This window comes from Lottia gigantea, assembly GCF_000327385.1.
Source record: "Lottia gigantea unplaced genomic scaffold LOTGIsca_65, whole genome shotgun sequence".
Lineage (NCBI taxonomy): Eukaryota > Metazoa > Mollusca > Gastropoda > Lottiidae > Lottia > Lottia gigantea.
Window position 1 is genome coordinate 198,740 of NW_008710211.1, and position 20,485 is coordinate 219,224.

General features: G+C 33.2%; 2 protein-coding genes across 2 annotated transcripts; one reads left to right on the forward strand and one right to left on the reverse strand.

Annotated features, from left to right (window-relative positions):
- Positions 1–2,475: 2,475 nt before the first annotated feature.
- On the reverse strand, positions 2,476–4,227 carry LOTGIDRAFT_167288 (hypothetical protein; the record flags this gene model as incomplete). Its single annotated transcript, XM_009064769.1, has 1 exon — positions 2,476–4,227. One exon carries the CDS (start codon positions 4,225–4,227, stop codon positions 2,476–2,478), a length of 1,752 nt encoding a protein of 583 aa, XP_009063017.1.
- A 13,083-nt stretch (positions 4,228–17,310) lies between these two features.
- Positions 17,311–18,699, forward strand: LOTGIDRAFT_167289 (hypothetical protein; the record flags this gene model as incomplete). The annotated part of the gene is made up of 1 exon (XM_009064770.1): positions 17,311–18,699. One exon carries the CDS (start codon positions 17,311–17,313, stop codon positions 18,697–18,699), a length of 1,389 nt encoding a protein of 462 aa, XP_009063018.1.
- Between the last annotated feature and the right edge of the window lie 1,786 nt (positions 18,700–20,485).

Sequence of the window (20,485 nt, forward strand, 5' to 3'; positions counted from 1 at the left end):
TTCGAAAGTATAGTCAACATTGCTAACTGGGTGATTTATGTCTGGTACCGCGAGGCCCCCTTGTTGAGCCCTTATGTTCCAAACTGGAGCCATCAACCAGTGATTCATGCTTGAGCTAACTGATTGCTCGACGAGGGGACAACACAGGATGCAATGCTTGTATTATGATCGGAAAAAATCTGTTCTTAGCTCCTATCTCTGCAAAAGTGAATTGTTTGTGCTACATAAAATTTGTTTATAATAGTATAGTTTGTGAAAAACAATTTTGGGGGTAAAATCAGTATCAACACAATAACCAGTTTTCTGCTATGGAATCTCCTTTGTAGACAGTGAAATCTAGAAATTATTTAATCTGATAGTTTTACGGATTGATGGTGATTAATGAGAATTTTTCTGGGTAATATCTTTAAATCATCAACAGTAATATAAACGTTCATAGTCTGTCATGAGAAGGCTTGCAAATTTCAGTCTCGTAGATTTGTAACTTTTCACGCAAAAAATTCATTTGTGTTTGTGCACTTGCTTAGTACCACTGTGCAGACTGCATATAGCTAGTTTACAAACTTACTGATTTTAATTTGGTTTCTTGAGTTTTTTTTAATCCTTGGAGTCTAATAAGTAGGAAAAGAGCAAATTATGAGTAAAATTGGTGAATTTGGAAAAAGTTGGATAATGGCCATATTCGGCTCTATGACCAATATGAATGAAAACTGTCAAAACCTATTTTCTGTTCTATGGGAGATGTTTGAGTTCTGTTTGTCCTGACAGGTCCAGCTATTCCATGTGGATTATCCCTGTAAATGTCAGCCTTGTAGCTTTGTAACGTTTCTTGAGTTTTTTTAAGTCCTTTGGGTCTTATTAGTAAGAAACGAACAAACCATGAGTAAAATTGTTGTATACTTTTTTACCTTTCTTGATCGCTCATTTATTGGAATTTAGCCTAATTATGAATTAATTATGAACATGTGAGACAAACTGGTATTTTTCCAAGTCATTAGAACACCTCTACTTTCTATTTATATAAGTATTTTCATTTTCATATTTTATGAAACAAAATAAGGGAACCCATCTTTATATCTGTGAATGCATCATTCGGAGTTGGATAAGATTACTGATGTTATGTTTTATGATAATATCTCTCTTCATGAGCTGATGAAGGTTTTAAAGTGGTGGTTATCTTTGAGGACTAAGGATGATTTGGTACTCAGACTAGATTTTTCTCTTTCTTTGGTCAGCTTCATCATCTCGAATTTTGTACGAATTTTTGCAATATTGTTGGCACGTTCCTATTTGTTGTGTATATTGAGCAGCTATGACATACTAATTATTGATAATTGATATTCTTGCTCAAAGTGAAAATTTAATTATGTTATGTTTTAATATTATGTTGAATAAACCATATAAGTTATACTGATTTACAATCTGTTTTCTTACAATCAGCAAATGAATTAGCAATGAATACGATGTAGTGGTCTACTTACAGTTTGACTAGCTTAAGATTTATTGATATATTGATATTTGTCCAGAAGCTAAGCATTAGCCAAACTCTCATGTGACATATTGGAACGTTTTCAACGAGAATTCTGGAAAAAGTATAGTAGGTTGAATTTCGTGATTTAACATGAAAACAGATTGCAAATGAATTAGTGGTCCGATATAGGGTTTAATATTTGTGTTTGTCTCCCTTGAATTAATAGCAAGAGATTTAATACTGCATGATTGAAAGATTAATAAAAAATACCACATGGTCATGGTCTAAAAATGCCTAAATACGCCGGTTCCTATTGTATTCATTATTGGGAATTGCTCCAGGTTTCATTGAAAACTCACACTAAGTGCGCTTTCTGCAATGTTAACGAAGAGTTTCGAAGAACAAGGGCAACATTTGTTAACACTAACAATCTCTCCCAATTTCATCTAAATCGCCATTAAACGACATGAATTTACATGCGTCGGCGTTTCAACCAATCACAAGAGGCTATTAGACCACACAGACAGTCGAATCTTGTGCGGGTGTCTTTACACTTGGGACAATAACGCTAACGCACGGTAAGGTCTGTTGGCAATCGTCAGGTGTAACGTTTTCTGGCATATTATGGCGGTTGACGGCGTCAGAAGTGTTTACGAGCTAAAAAAAATGAACTTATTTTCAAGAACATTAAACTCGCATTAAATATTTTCCAAATGGGGTGATAATAAACAATTTCACTAAGATTCCTCACAAATCCGTAAAGAATATTGCTGTCTGGAGCAAAGACCGAAGGACCGACTGACTACATGGCCAATATACGCTCCTTATTTCATGTGGGCGAATATAAAAATATAATATCAATAATAATAATAAACTCTTTATTTTACATGGGTCAGAATTAGGCTCAATACAACAACAACAACAACAACAGACAAAAATATATAAAAACAATAAGTAAATACATTTCAATTATCCACCATTCATTCACAATAATTATATCTTATTCATCTATAAAATAATTTAATACAGCTTTTGATTTTTGATAACAAAGATTTCTGAGTCACATTGGGGATTATTTGTCTGCCTTTTACTGCCCAATGCATCAGTACAGTTTTATCTTTTTCACTCAGACCCTCCCTTGAACAATTGATTACTGTGTACATTGTATCGAATCTTTTGTTAATTAGGCAATTATCTACGTTAACGATTACCAAATCACAAATAGAAAATGAACCTAAAATACAGTTCATTTCAAAATAATTTTGAAGTGGAGTTTCTATATATTTCTTTGTGGCTATCACCAAACACTTCAGGCTTTTGTTAATAGCATTTGAAATCTCGGTAATTTCAAAACTTCCTGGAAGAACATCTTCTTGTCCACAAAAAACGTTTAAATCTAAAGGTTTGATTATTGGAAGTATATTTTGCTCAATAAATGATCTATCACTAGGGGCACTTGAACTTGAAATATATAGGTGATATTGAAGGTCTGGGTTAACCTGGATTCCAGCCAGCCCCTTCTTACCAGACATTTTCATGACAAAATAACATTGAGATATTTTACACCACATGAAAGGCGAAATAAAAAAAACGATAATCCCGCTGATTAAGATGGCCCCAAATAAAAGGATAACAATGTTCCTAGTAATCAAATTTTCATATAGGATGTTCTTATCAAAGATTGATTCCACCAAAGTATTGATGTGCTCACAGCTTTCAGGTTTCAGTTCTTCATTGGACCAGCAGCTCTCGTTGTAAACAACTACTGCACGATTTTTATTGTTGGATATATTTTCAGTAACGATTGTAGACTCTTTAGGTTTGATGTACACCTTGGTAGGATAGTCTATTTTTTCAATCCATTGAGTATTGTCGTGCTTGTGATAAATCTTTCTCAGTATTGTAATTTGGTACACACCGTACATAGATGGAGATATACAAGTCCATATGGTTCCAATACTTGCCATCCAGTGATCCACCTCTGTCGCGTTCATGTACGTTATGTTATTGTAAGCTACTGATATACCATTTAAGTATAGTAACAATGCATTGGCTCGAACAGAGTATGAACATTGAGTATCAAATGACTGAATATCTTGACCACTTCGAGTAAAACGAACAGAAAAATCATCTATTTCTCTGAGGTGTCGGAAATATACAGTCACAGTTACCAAGGTTCCAGGAACTATAAACAGTGTTCTGATTCGAGGTTTCTCTCGAAGTAAATGGAACTCACCAATCCAATGAAATTTATGAAGAATATAATACAGAAGTTGGATATCCTCCTTGCTGAATTCTGGCATCCGAAGTGAAGGAGAATTTACACATCTGCAACTACAGTCTACATTTTCAGTCCGTCGTTTAGGTTTAGGTTTCTGTTTTGTGTCGTTTGTAGGTTTAACTGATTCCAATATTGTCACGTAACACTGATACATGCCGAAATCATCCTCGGTCACAGAGTAAATGGTCAGATTAGTGGTAACCTTGACTCGGCTTTCAGAATAATTTGCAAATTCCCATGTAATATAATGGTTAGTTCCATTTACTATCGCCTCATTGTTCTTGAGCCAAAGTACATGATCTATTTCAGAAATGGTGCCATTGAATGACATTCCACATGAAAACATCGCATCCTCACCAAGGTATCTTGTTTGATTTTCGAGAACAAAGGGTGGACCCTTTTCAGGAATAGGATGACCTCCAGACCTAAACAAGTTTCTGCTAGTATGAATATGCCTGACACTTTGGTTTACCATTTTCACGAAATCCTTTCCTAGAATCCAATCTCGACTGATGTAAATTATGATGCACATGACATGGAGGACAAGAAAAATAAAACTGGTGGCGGAAAATAAAAAAACAGATCCTCTGTAAATTAGCTTCCTCATCATGGACCAGTTTGGATCTTCTCTAAATGGTATCCAAAATAACACTATTTCCACCTGCAATGATATCGATTGTAGTAAGAATGAAATAACATTATATTTGATATATGTCTCATGCCAGGTTAACAAGCACTTGTATGTGTATATATGCTCGTTTCGAAGATGCGTCTAGCCTGAGAATTTTTTCTGGAGAAGGGGTGGAGGAGTGGTAATAGATTTTTGCCCCACTATAGCAACGGACCTGCATCAAAGCCCAATTTTTATTACGACATTCTTTCTCATATCACAGAAAAAAAACCGGAGCTCAGATAAAAATCGGAAACAGTAATATAGAAGCTATAAATTCCCTGATATTCAAAGACTAGAACACCTTTATCGACCAAATCCACTAAAACATTTTATACATGATTGTATAATGAATTTTTGGAAATCCTCTTTCTTCCTCCCTTTTGAGGTTTTTGCATGTTTGTTTAAGATTAATTTTTGTTCTAGGTTTGGAGTTTGTCTGAAGTTGTATTTTCTTACAGATTTTGTGAGATGATGAGAGATTTTTATGTGGAAAGATAATTCTAAAAATAATCGTTTTGTGTGCAGTGAAAGTCGAGCGGATGGTTGATAAAATATAGTGGTCTACTTTCGGTTTGGCTAGCTCACGATTTTCATGGTCATGATATATTGATTGTCCAGTAACTAAGCAATGGCCATGCTTTCATGTGACATATTGGAACGTTTTAAACGAGATTTCTAGAAAAAGTTATAGAAGGTTGAATTTCGTGGTTTAACATAGAAACAGATGAAATACTGGTCTGGGCTAGACTGTAGTTAACTCCCTTGGTATTTAACTTTTAAGCAATTAACCGAAAATAGAACGCTGCTTAAAGACAGATATCATCGTCTTGTATACTGTAAGGCATTAACATACCGGTTTTTGCTATTTCCAGCCCTTTCTTACTCTTCCTATGGGCTTCCCTGACTAGTATCATAAAAAAGCCCCACATGGTTGAAAACCAGAGTTCGAAATTATACTCTAATACTCTCTATTCAAAATACCACACACTGTTTTTAGTTCTCCATGGGGTGAAATGTGGAGCCTCTGAGTTAGAGAACATGTGGTTCATTTTCTGAATGTCGGCTCCATTGCAGTAAGTGACAGGTATTTCTAGTGCGGTAGAACATGATCACTGTTTCTGAACATCTGATACCACTCTACAACTGGATTTGTCACTTTGTGAGAGTCTACATATCTGACATTGTTTATTTGGTATATTGATAAAGCCTAACCTACCTATGCATAGTCTCTCTATCTTTGCGTAGCTTATATGTGGTGCAATAACAACTATACTAGTTGATTATTAGGTTCGTTTCAATTTCAAGATAAACTTATTTTACTCCTTATTTTTATTATATAATACCGACGTAATAACAATCTTAAGCATACTATTGGATGCTATAAAAAAAGACAGCCAATAAGCTTTACATCTTTTACTTTTCGATTTGATCTGAATGATAGTTTAATGCAATCAAACAGGTGGTCTATAGTATATGGGTCATTTTTGATTGGTTGTTCAATATAGTAAACGATATAGTTATGACTAACGTACACCAAAGTGTATATAAATAGACATAAATACATACAAAGACGTATCTAGCTGATATTAGTATATTAACTTATATCAATCTATCTATCTATCTATTACATGCACTAAGTAGGTCTCTATTATTAAATTACCCCACCAGCCTATGTCATATGAACTATATTTCGCTCCTCATACAATGATGACCGTATAGGATATGTGTATCGAGGACACTGATAGCATCAATTAGCACCTTTCCAATTTTCAATCAGACGTCTGTGGTTCCTGCAATTCCACTAAAACTAAGTGTTTGGTCACCAGTTGAGAGACCTTATGTGATGAAGCGTATTTTGCGATTAATAAAGTCGTCACACATTATAGTTTTAGTGGAAATGCAGGAACCACAAACGTCTGATTGAAAATTGGAATGGTGCAAAAAATTTAGAAAACCTCTTTACAATCACTTTAATTTAGTTTAATTCAGCTTCAAAATCCTTTCGAGCAGCGATCACAAAAACGTTAAAAAACTCGGGCAGACAAGTGGTGTTTTCTGGTGATGCTCTGAAAATAATAATAAGCTTTGAAAGAAAATCCGTCAAAAATTCGGGCAAACTAGTCTGCCGCAATTTGTCGATTTCCATCTTCTTGAAAAGTTCCTTTATTGAACAGATTCTGTATAATATATGTAATACACATAAAATTATATAGTTAATAACTGAAAAGCACATTGATTTATATTCATAGCAGTTGAAATAATCAGTCACATTTCTTTCAACTAGTCGAAATTGCAATATTTCCTACACCTAGGCATGGCGGAATATAATGTTAGAGACTATTTACATACATTCAAGACTAAAATCACCCCCCCCCCCCCCAAAAAAAAAAACTGCACATCTATGTCTTTAACCTGTTGTTAGGGTTGTACTTGACAACCAGGAGAAACATTTCCCCATATGTTTGATTGCATTGACCTATTATTCAGATCAAATCAAGTAACAGTTGATATGATAAAAATAATGATATAGAATACATGTAATATAATTAGGAATCAAACAGGGTTTAACGTGACCAGAAAAAAAACATAATATGCAGTCAGTTCTACTTTCGCTTTGCCCTTACGGTCATCATTGTACAAAGAGCGAAATGTTATTTATAATTATGACATAAACGAGGAAGAAAGTAGAAACCTACTTATTACATGAACATTTTACTACTCCGTGACTTCACCCTCTGTTTTGCTATATATTCCCATGTTTACTCCCTCCTTCCTCATTTCATCTGATGACGACACGTGTAAATTGTGTTGAAACGTTATTTACTTATGTTATTAAAGAAGTGTGTTATACCATGATATATTAAATTTTATTAAATGATCGAAAAATGTCTCTCTTTTCATTGGCTGAGAGCGTATATCGCTTCCTTTGATAGAACATCACGAGAGGTTAATTAGACTTTCAGTTTTCATTGGACGAAATTTTGATATCCGGCCAATCAAAGCTGGTTTTCTGTAGTGTGTGCTTCTAACTGTTGTACAAATCTTATTATTTCATTATAAACATTACATTCTATTATATAAATTAGTCCGAAACATCTATCTCTATTCCAGCCTCTGATTGATATTTTGACAGATATCGGCTGGAGTAGAAATACCGGGCCCTATTTAATGATGATTTCTATAGCACGGTAGGTCGTTTTTATGTAGTAAATATTAACCTCTATGGGGTTGATATTAGAAATGACCAGAAGCCATAGGCCGAGAGTTATTAATAAAATTATTTAATATTTAACCGAGAGCAAGAGGGTAATATTTTACATACACATCGACATCACATTTAAACTATTGATAATTTCATCAGGTTTAGGTGTTGTTTACTCTCTGCATACTATTATGCACGTGAAGATTAATAACACACAGACTTCAAACAATAAGAACATGCAGTCAACAATAAATGACTCGGATGTAGAAGTAATTATTGCATCCCTAGGGACGATATCAGATATCACACTCTGATGACGTCATCACTGGGGTAATACAATGTATGTCCAATATCGTTGGACAAAATCAAAGAGAGGTGTGTATCAATATATATTGAATTACCTTTACGATGACTGTAAACTAGTGTGAGGCATCATCCTGACTTTTGTTTTAATATTATCACATGACCCTGTGACCCTTCAACTTTTGGCCTTAAATGGCCGACCAGAGATTAGTTTCATTAAAAAAACTTAAAAGGAATCGCAGATGTGACATAAATGGTATAAGGGGATATTGATGGCTTGACAGAACTACAAAAATATCAATTTTTCCAAAATATATCTGGAATAGGCGGATCTGATACAAATAAAAAGGTTTAAAAACCCTGCACTTCAAAGGTGCAGAAAATACCGCAAAAACGGGAACTATTTTTACTGTCTACACTAGTCGGCAGCTTTCAAAATAGCTATCAGTGGCTGGAATAGATGTAGATGTTTCGGTCTACTATATACGTATACCAATAATTTATGTCTATTTATACACTTTATTTAAAGACCAATCGAAACATGCCAAATATACTAGACTACTTGTTTGATTGCATTAAATTATCGCCCAGATCAAATTGAAAAGATTTGATAAGCTCACTGACTTTCTTTTGTTATAAAATCCAATAGTATGCTTAGAATTATTATTACGTAAATATTATATAATAAAAAGATGTCAAACAGGTTTTTCCTAAAATTGAAACTTCCTTAATTATTAACACATATAGTTGTTATTGATAGAGAGACTATGTGTAGGTAGGTTACGCCTTATTAATACATAAACCAAATAACCAATTTCAGCTATATAGACTACCTGGAATTTCACTTGTTCAGAAACAGTGATCATGTTCTACCACACTAGAAACACCTGTCACTTACTGCAATGGAGCTGAAATTAGGAGAGTGAACAACATCTTCTCTAACTCGGGACTAACAACAGAGCGTGATATTTTAAATGGAGAGTTTTTGAGTATAATTTGAACTCGGGGTTTTCGATCAAGTGTGCCCTTTTCTTTGATACTATTCGGAGAAGGAACGGGTCAAAAATAGACCTGCGGGCAGGCTAATGCCTAAACTATATAGCACGATGATATCGGTCTTTAAGTGCGCAAGAGTTATATGTTCAATCACGAAATTCAACCTTCTATAACTCTTTCCAGAAATCACTTTGAAAACTTTCCAATATGTCACGTGACAGCCTGGCCAATATTTAGTTTCTAGACAAAAATTTAATATATCATGCCCAAGAAAATCTTGAGCTAGCAAAACTGAAAGTAGGCCATTACTTTTTTTCAATTTCCGCTTGACTGTCACTGCACACAAACCGACTATTTTTAAAATTATCCTTCCGCAGGAAAATTTCACAAAATCTGAAAGAAATTTCAGACATCAAATTCCAAATCTAGAAAAATTAGTTAAAAACACCAAAAGGGAGGAAGAAAGAGGATTTCCAAAAATACATTATAGAATCATTTGCATAAAATGTTTTAGTGGACTCGATCGATAAAGTTGCCCTAGTCTTTGAATATCAGGGACACTTTTAGTATCTATATTTATTGCCATTTTTTTGTTCTGACTTCCGCGATTTGTTCTGTGATATGAGAAAGACTTAAACAAAAAATGTCGTAGTAAATATTTTGCTTTGGTGCAAGCCAGTAGCTACAAAAATATGCATTTCAAGTGGTTACAACTGCTGCCATGTTTAATTTAAAGACAGTCAAATCTGGGTGGTTTGTTATTTCTTTACACCGAAACCACACATGAAATACAGTCCCAAATACATGTCTTGTTTTGTGTTTTGCTCATTCAGTTCAAATCAAATCTACCCCTTTGCTATGGAGCGTTTGGTCAAGCAAAGCAAAGTGCACCACCAAAATGTGGCTTTCAATTAAGAACGAGTTTACAATTAAGAACGGGTTTATAGCTGACATAGATCCAGAAAATCGACAATTCTAGATTTTTTATCTTCGCCATTTTGAAATTCAACATGTAACAGTTGTAGCCACTTAAAATGAACAATTAGCTGCTGAGAACAAGTTTATAGCTGACACAAATTCAGAAATATCAACAATAAAATGGCGTCTTGTTTAGGTAAAATTTCAAGTGGCTCCATATCCAAAAATGTTTACAACAGTATGCTAAATTTGGTGCTTGTATCACAAAATGCAAAATACCTTCATACATGGGGTCTGTGCCACAGCACTATTAGTTTTCTCTGTTCTGATCTGAAATTAGATAAAATATAAGAGATTAGATTGTTTTATACTAATGGGCTTTAGTTTTCTATGAACAAGGTTGCCATTTAAGTTCCGGGTTTTTGAATATGCATCATCTTTTATTTATAGACATGGGGGAATTTCTCTTGCAGACTCGCATAATAGGCATGGACTACCTAACTTGCTGGGTTGCTAGTGATATTAAACGATATTAATCTTGCTGTGTTTAGAGTTTCAATTCATTGGGAGTAGTATATGAATTTTCATATTGGACGCATTAAATCAGGGCCTAAAAACCGCTCAATTTCACGTTTTTAGGCTAAATACATCCAAAATGAAAAGTCCCAAACCTAATCCCATCATAACACATATGATATCCACCCCCACAGCAAGATTTGTTTATTTTCTATAACCCCCATTAAATTAACTCAATTAAAAATAGGATGACTTTAATTTTGAAGCACGAACAACACAAATTCGAAGATTATTCAGGCGACGGTATCTTTGCATCAATATTTTCTCTAGGTTCAAAAATAATTCCAAAAGCAGTCAGTTTTCTTTCAAACAATAAATTCCTCATTTCATCCGAAGCTAAAGCTATAGGTTCTATCGCGAAAGCGGGAAAAAGTATATGCGACGCTGTGAAAGAGTTTGACAAACGTTCGGTAATGAAAAGACGCAGGAATTTGATACTAAAAGGTGTTAACATTCGGTAGCAAAAAGTCGAATTTTCAAATAGCTGTAAAGTTAAAAGTACAAATCGCACTACAAAAATGAAAATATTTTTGGAAAGGTCTCGTCAAATACAATAACTTGTGTTACGGTCAAGACGTCAACAAAGGTCAAATAAAAGAGATATAAGCCTTAAAAGTGTTGAAAATTGCTGTTTTGGGACGTCTGAAAAAGCGGAAGTATATGTCGGACATCGAAGATCAAAGTATAAATGGACATCCTAGATCATTGTCCTTTGACCTTGCAAAGAGCAAGGTCGTGCATGCCAATGGTCAAAATAGCAAAATTTAAGAAATTGTAAAACCTATTCCCTTTTTTATAATAAAAGGTCCAAACAAATGTAACTTTATCACTAAATGTCCCAAGCAGTGAGTTATTGTTATGCAAAACTTCTAGGGTGACAAATGCAAACTTTGCGAGTTATAACAATTGCAAATATTTAAGGTAAAGGTGAATGAAACCCGGATGTGCCACGCCACTTCAAACATTTTGTTATGTCTGTTATGATGTGTAGAATATTAAATAATGTTAAAAATTTCAAGTGTTTACAATCATTAGATCATGAGATATACATAGTTATTTTTTTTAAGGCAACGGTGACTAGGTGTTATATATCATTTGATAGAATAGATTACGTGTAATAAGGACATTTCAGGTATGTAAATTAGGTCACGTGACAGAGCTCTTCAAAGTTTAACATTGCGATTTTCAATTGGCTGTAGAACCGGAAGTTAACGATGCACAACAAAAGTGAAGATATTATCGGATGTATCTCGTAAGGGGCAACAACTTTTGTTCAGGTCACAAGGTCATCAAAGGTCAAAGTCACTAGATATGAGCCTTAATATTTTTGACAATTACTGAAAACATAAAACCGGAAATAAAAAAAATGCAAAGCCAAAATCCAAAAATCGGCTCCCACAAGTTTTTGCGCAATCGATCGCAGTTTACATAAACATCAGAATTTCGCACATCCATTTTTACCCTCAGGCTCCATTTTGCGTTTTATAAAAATTAATCATATCAAGATGGCGTCTTAGACATTAGTTCAAAGTAATGAACAGAACAAAAAATATTATCAAAAAACATTCAGAATTAGAGTAGGTATTTGAAATGAACGGTTAACGTCTTACGTCATTTTCGTTGGGCAAAGATGCGTCATTTTACATTTAAACAATAGCGACATGCAAGATATAAGAGATAATGGTGTCAGATAACCTGTGGTATGTGCAGTTTTGGCTGGGGGAGCGTGACCAGAAGTAAAAAAAAAAAAAAAAAAAAAAGTCATTTCGAAAACAAAGCAATTATGGGTTGATGCTGGAACAGAGCTTTATAACAGAAATGTAAAATCACTTGGGTTTGAAATTTACAGTACTCACAACGAAGGTAAGGCCGTAGTTATTGAGAGATTTAATAGTACTAATGTCTTTTCTACCCTTCATAATTTTGAAAATGAAATAAAAGATATGCACGTTAAGGAAAAGTTTAAAGTTGGAGACCGAGTTCGTATTTTCAAGTATAAAAGTAAATTCGAAAAAGTTACGTTAATTATTGGACAAACGAAATATTCATCGTAGATATAGTAAATACCACATCACCTCCGACATATGAATTAATCGATCAAATCATTGGTAGGTTTTATCAAAACGAACGTCAAAAAACTGACTTTTAAAAATGAATAGCTTTCTCGATAAATATGGAACTGATACAACTGCAGTTGGGCGAATGATTTAAATATATCACCGTTTTATTATTGTATGAGAGATGAAATAAATGAACTCAAAAATAAATAAGGTAAATTTTATGCTATAACAAATATTTATACTTCCGATCAAAAAGGAGTTCACCATTCTGATTTATACAAAGACTATTTAAATAATTTTTATTTATTTGATTCTTTTGGATTAGAACCAACTGAAGAGATATTGAAATTGACAAAACGACCAATTAATAATTCTACATTTCAGATGCCAGAACAAAAGTTTTGTGGACAGCTTTCACTTTGGGTTTTATATCAGTTGAGTTTAGGAAAACAGTTTGAAGAAATTATAATAAATTTAACTTAATGAAAATGGCAAATGAGTTTGGTTTAGATTCTTTACCTTTAGATACTAAAAGACCTAACACTACAGCATGGATAAATAAAGCAACACCTTACTTTGTGGATCAAATCGGAGACACTCTTCAAGGTGATTTGGATATGAACAATTTAAACTAATTTAAAATCTCCGGAAAATGATAATGATGCTGTTCACAAGAAATATTTACTGGATCAAATAAATTCAATTGAAGTAAATAAAAACCATTTAGAAGATAAAATAAGTAAAAAGATTCTTCAAACGTCAACTAAATAATAAAATTGTTATTAATGATACTAAACTACAGCAAGAGGAAGCAGGTTTAATAAGTTTTATTCAAAAACAATTGGTCAATGTAGTGAACAAAACTCAGAATATGTAAAACTATATTTTGTTAATAGTTCACAAGACATAGCAGGGATTACTCATTATGCTGATTTATTTAACTCAATTGATATTCATAAAGTCAACAAGAGCAAAAATATGTGATATTTTCATCAATGCTTAAACATAAAGATAGTAGAGAAGTTATTGGTATGTATACTTGTTCATGTAAGATAAACATCAATATCGAAAAACCCAAATTTTTAGTTCATCTAAACCAGATTAATGATTCGAAAGAAGAAATATCAGAAGTTCACTCAATTTAATTACCTAAAAATGGAAATGTTTGAAAGTAGTAGACAACAATACGTCATGATAGACAAACAAAATGAGTTGAAAGCAAAACTAAAACAATACAATAAATGTAAGAAAACGTGGAGTAGAATTGATTCTGTTTTCAAAACATTAAGCACAGTTTTAACAATAGGGATAACGGTGGCAACAGCCGTAACTGGTGGATTAATGCTTCCAATAATTGTCCCAACTATATGCATTCTGTTATCCGCAGACACCAAGATATAGGACAAAGAGACATATATAATTCACATTTGACAACAAAATATACTTTATTCCAACAAAGTACAAACAGGTGAGTACCCGCCGAGCCGAAACGGGTATCGGTACAGTAGATAAGGATAAGTCTCGGTTCAAATAACAACAGTGTTCACAGTGTTCTAGTGACTGAGTTCAAGTTAAAAAAATATGCTAAAAAATAAAAAAGTATATAGTAAAAATATGAAAAGTATCGAACTTATAGACGATGAATCATTCGTAGAAAACACCCTATTTTCCAATCTTATCAAGGCTGTTTCTGATAAATATTCAACATTTCAAGGTCAAATTGAAATAGATGGAAAAATAATTCAGGATGGAATGCACAAACAATTTATGAGTCTTCGTGGATTCAATGCCAAAACTTTTCGTAATATCTTTAGAAATGTGGAAGAAAAATCTGATTGCTCTGATTGGTATTTTACAGGAAAAATAATTAATGAATTCAATACGAAATTTAATGCTTCGTTTCAAATTTACAATCCCAAAAATAGACATTTATATCCCAGAGAAGTATACGATCCATTAGATTGGTTTTTTTACTTAAATAACTCGCATTTCTGTCTTATAAAAGAAATAAAAAAAGTTCAGGTATTACAGAAATAGAAGATAATTATGAACAAGTATGGACCTGTAGCGATGATAATGCCGTAACAAAAGTATCACCTCTAAAACTAAACGTGTTTTCAAGTATGAGTGATGATACTTTGTTTGCGTGCGATTATGAGACTTATACAGAAAACGAAAGCGCAAAGCAGTTCCTTATTCCTGTACTTTAGTTAATTTGGAAAAACAAAGAAAAATGTTAGACAGAATAAAACGTAGCTGTCCAGATTTAAATCCTACCGATAATATTCCAGAAATTTTTTATAATCAACTAATGAATACAGTAGAAATATTTGTGGGTAAAGATTGTATAGATCAAATGCTAAATATTTAGGTGAATATGATAGAAAAAGATTAACATTGATTTTCTCATAACGGTAGTGATTTTGATAACTGGATCGTGCTTAAAAACGCAAAGAAACTATCGCATTGTCCACTACTAACACAGAGAGGTATTCTGTCTTTACCTTTATCCAATCCATTCACTACTGAAGATCTACAGAAAAATGGAAAAAACAAAAAGAAATAACAACCAATAAAAATAAAAATTATTTACAAAATGATAATTTCACATGTTCCTATCAACATGAAAAATCCAGTTTGGCGTCATGGGGAAATTCATCTAATCTACAAATGAATCTGTATATAAGAATAGAACACTAGAGTTCAGATACATGTTCCTATCAATATCCCTGTACATCAGTCATAGGCCAAAACCCGACAAAATCCACGAGGTGAGCATAGAAACAGTGTTGAAGCTACCTTAGATCAATTGTCCCCAAATCTGTGTTGCATGCCGTTTTTACCATCTTCACTCGTCAAAACTATAAAAGCTGAACAAACATATACTAATGGGAAGCAACTCTCGTGTACAAACTATAACTTTAAAAATAATATATCAGTAAAACAATTTGAAGTTTTTTTAAAGGAATTATATTACGTTTCTAGTACTTCGGGAGACTATTTACATACATTAAAGACTAAAATCAACCCCCCAAAATTGCACATCTGTTTCTTTAACATGTTGTTAAATGTTTACTTGTTGTACTTGACAACCACATGTTTAATTGGATTGACCTATCAGATCAAATCAAGTAAAGTTGATAAAAATAATACTTACGTTAATGATATAGAATAATATATTTCTCAGAATTAAAACCAGGTAGTCAACAAAATAGGCAATACATACATATAACAATAGGGAAACTCTGCATAGGTAAGTTACCAAATAAAATATGCGGACTCTCTTAAAGGTAAAATCCTAGTCGTAGAATGATATCATGTGTATAAAAAGCGAGAGAATCTCTGTTTCGCTTGAAACACCTGTCGCAAGTGGGGTCTTGGAGTCAGGCTTCGATTTAGTATCTTAAAGACCTCCGGGATTATCGTGTCGACGTGTTATAGGCAAATTGGTGTGTGATATATGTACAAAAATCATGTAAGATATGAAGACCCTTCATAAGCGGTGGTTGACAAAGCGCAGAATGCCATTCCGTCTTTAAATATTTGATTTCGACTTTAATGTAGGTAGTCATCTGAGTCAAACGCAAATTAAGATGAATTTCTCTTCTACATCTTGTCGTGTCATGCTATATTTTATCATGTGTTTTTGACTCAATAAAAATTGTCTAATCAAAACCCAGATTTTCAGCCATGTGTGTCATTTTGTGATGCGAGTCTGAGGGGCCTTTTTGTAAGAATAGCAAAAGGAAACTGTGAAAAAAGGTTAGCAAATGCCTAACTTAGAGTATAGAGGCGTTAAAATGGTTTAAATAATCGTATTGTATTCGTCGTATATTACTAAAATTAATAGCCTCTCTGTCTGTACAATGATTTAAGAAAAACTTCACCGAAATATGACGTGGGAAATAAATGCAGTTTGGTTTTGACGATGTCTCCAATAGTGACTAAACATGTTGGTTTTTTTTTTAAATTCAAAAACTGCATAGTGTGGATCAGAAGCTATAAATATCATACAAAGGCAAGTAAACCTCTATTATTTGTAATAAACATAGTCATTACACACAGGTATAATCTCACTATACCAATACAAATAGATTCACGTCCTTTTGGTTATTATATATTACACAGTATTAGGGTCGAAGTAATTTGGTGTTTTTTTGAACAACAGACGTTGGGCCAGGAATCGACATGGTGCTTTAGGGAAGTTACTAGTGTCCCCATACAAGCAATGGCTAAAATAGTTGGAACGCGTATTTATTTTTAATGATGATTTACTCTCACTTTAATAGTGAACAACATCCACTAGTTCTAACAGTTAATCCAAATTCAAAATCGATATCATTACAGGTTTTGGATTCCATGTTCGGTACAACAACATTGATACAAGTTGAAGAAGCTTATTTCCAGCATGTGTTGTTATCTGCTTAAAACAATCATATTCGTTGTTCTTGTCATCTTTATCATGAGCAGTGTTTTATATGTCCGTCCAGATTGGTATTTTGGTAAGGATTTCGACAAGATGTTGAAGCAAAGTTTCTCGTATATTATTACTGACAAAGATATATTAAGGTCTGTACATAACCCTTTTCCTGAAAAGGGTTCCCCCTTTATTTTTGGAAGCGATGTTTTCATGTGGAATTTCATTCATCGGGACTATTTCGGAATTAAACCATGTTCGTTGGCTCAAGAACCATGAGGCGGTAATAAATGGAACTAACCATTATATTACATTGGAAATTGTAACATATTCTGAAAGCCATGTCGAGGTTTTCACTAATCTGACCATTTACAAATGTTACCGAGGATGATTTCGGCATATATCAGTGTTACATGATAAGTTTGAGATCAGAAAAAGCTGAATGCAACAAAAAAAGCAAACCTAAACCGAAACGATGGACTGGAAATATTGACTGTTTTAGCGAATGTGAAAGTTCTCCTTCGCTTCGGATGACAGAATTCAGCAAGGAGGATATCGAACGTTTGCATAAGCTACGCAAACGCCATTGGGTTGGTGAGTTCCACCTACTGCGAGAGAAACCCCGAAACAGAACAATGTTTATAGTTCCTGGAACTTTGGTTTCTGTGGCTGTCCATTTTCGACACATCAGAGAAATAAATGATTTTTCTGTTCATTTTACACGAAATGGTCAAGATATTCAGTCATTTGATACCAAATGTTCCTACTCTGCTCGTGCCTATGCATATAGTTTTCCAGATATTACGGTAGCTTACAATGACGTAACCTACATGAACGAAACATCAAAAGACCCCTGGAAGGCAAGTATTGGAATCATTTGGACTTGTATATCTCCATCTATGTACGGTGTGTACCAAACTACAATACTGAGAAAGGTTTATAACAAGCACGATAACATTCCATGGATTGAAAAAATAGACTATCCTACCAAGGTGTACATCAAACCTAAAGAATACTCAATCGTCACTGAAAATATATCCAACAATAAAAATCGGGCAGTGGTTGTTTATAACGAGAGCTGCTGGTCCAATGAGGAACTGAAACCTGAAAATTGCAAATACATCTATTCTGCGGTGGTATCAATCTTTGATAAGAACATCCTATATGACAGTGTGATCAACAGGAACATTGTTATCATTTTAAGTGTCGCTATCCTTATAAGCGCCCTATCTCAATTTTATTGTGTCATGAAAATTTCTGGTAAGAAGGGACTAGCTGGAATCCAGATTAACCCAGACCTTCAATATCATCTATATATTTCAAGTTCAAGTGCCTCCTCTGATAAATTATTTATTGAGCAAAATATACTTCCAATAATCAAACCTTTAGATTTAAACGTTTTTTGTGGACAAGAAGATGTTCTTCCAGGAAGGGTGGAAATTACCGAAATTTCAAATTCTATTAACAAAAGCCTGAAGTGTTTGGTGATAGCCACTAACAAATATATAAAAACTGCTCTTAAAAATGATTTTGAAATTAACTGTATTTTAAAGACATGTTTAAAATGTGATTTGGTAATCGTTAACGTAGATAATTGCCCAATTCACAAAATATTCCGCAAAATTTACACAGTAATCAACTGTTCAAGGGAGGGTCTGAGTGAACAAGATAAAACTGTACTGATGCAGTGGGTGGTAGAAAATGGTAGTGGTAATGGTAGTTTAATTTTATTAAACATTATATCTCTTTTAAAACTAACGCTTATAATTTTAACTTCCATTCTATTTTTATCAATGTTATAAAATCAATAATAACTAGAGCCGACAGGTTACTTCATAGCATTCCTTTCAAATTATTACACTTGCATTACAACGTTATATACCCCTTATGTTTCTTTTAAAATCTTTCACTGGTCAACGATACAATTCTAATACATTTTTTAATTATTTTTTCTAAAAATTAAAAAGTTCATTTTTAGAATTGATTTTATTTTGTGTGGATTGGATCAGTCCATATTTAGAATTATTGAAATATAGGAATCCATGTTCCAAACATTTAAGAGTATTCCTGGCAATCGGCTTGTGTTATAGTCTTATTCGCAATATTCAAATGGCTATAAAAACGGATCTAGATATCGTACAACAAAATCAAAGGCACCATGTGATAAATTTCATCAAATGGAAATGGCTTTTCGTCAGACCACTAGTCACCAAAGGTCAAGGTTACGAGATATGAGCCTTTAAAGTTTTGAAAATAACTGTTTTTGGAAGCCTATAAAACCGGAAGTAGGTGTCAGACATCAAAGATCAAAGTATAAATTGTCATTATAGATCCAAGACCTTTGACCTTGAAAAGTTCAAGGTCATTCATGTTAAAGGTGAAAAATGCAAATCTAGTAAATTATAAAACCTGTTCCTTTTTTTAAAGTAAAAAGCCCAGACAGATTTACCTTTACCACATATTGGCCAAACTAGTTACCTATTAACCTGCAAAATATTATAGGTGACAATTACATACTTTGCGAGTAAATAAATAACAAATATATAAGGTAAATGTGAATCTAGCCCGGATGTGCCACACCCATCCCAAAATATTTGTCACATCTGTTATAATGTGTACAATGCTAAGCTATGTTAAAAATTTCAAGCGTCTAAAGATATTAGATCATGAGATATTCATACTTTCATGTTAAAGGCTTGAGATTTTTACGGCAAATGTCAAATAGAAGTCAGTTCAAAATTTTCAAATTTTAAAAAGCGCAATTTTGATCAAAATATCTATTGTTATATACCATTGGAAATAAGAAATAGCCCGTAATAAAGATATATTAGAAATTTCGTCATATGTAAATTAGGTCACGTGACACCGCTCTTTGAAATTAAAAATCGCTTTCAAATGGCTGTAAAACCGGAAGTTGACATTGCACAGCAAAACTTAAGACACCATCGGATAGATCTCATTAGGGGTAACAAGTTTTGGTAATAATTTTTCAAATATCTTCAAAATTCCGGAAGTTGAAATTTTCAGTTTAAAAGCGAATAACGTCAAAACCGGAAGTGATATCGAAAATATGAAAATTGAATTTACTTCGCAATCAAAATGACTATCTAACTGTAAATTTTCAGATTGGTCGAAATTAAATTGTAAAAGTTAAAAAATAGCTAAATTTTGAAAATCAAAAAGTCAGCGACAAAAGTCGAAATTCTGAAATTCTTAAATTGCTAACCTGTAGAACTCAGTTCAAAGCAGTTAACTTAAAAAGTCTGATCAAAATCAGATCGAAATTAGAGCTGTTAATTAAAAAAAGACAAAAAAACAGTTTTGTCCTACGTCATTTCCGGTTGAAAAAAATGTGCGTCAAATTGTATTCATATTATAAAGTTCGATAGAACGCACTGCAATAAAACTTTTTGTTTAATTAATTATGTTAATATGTTAATAAGGAAAATAACCATAAGACAATAATCTTACAAATTATCTGAAGGCACCATCTTTCTATAGGTTCTATCTATACATTAGATAGCTTGCCAGGCAAGGTAATATACCCCCACTGGCAGCTTTGATTTTAAATAAAAAATATTTGGCATT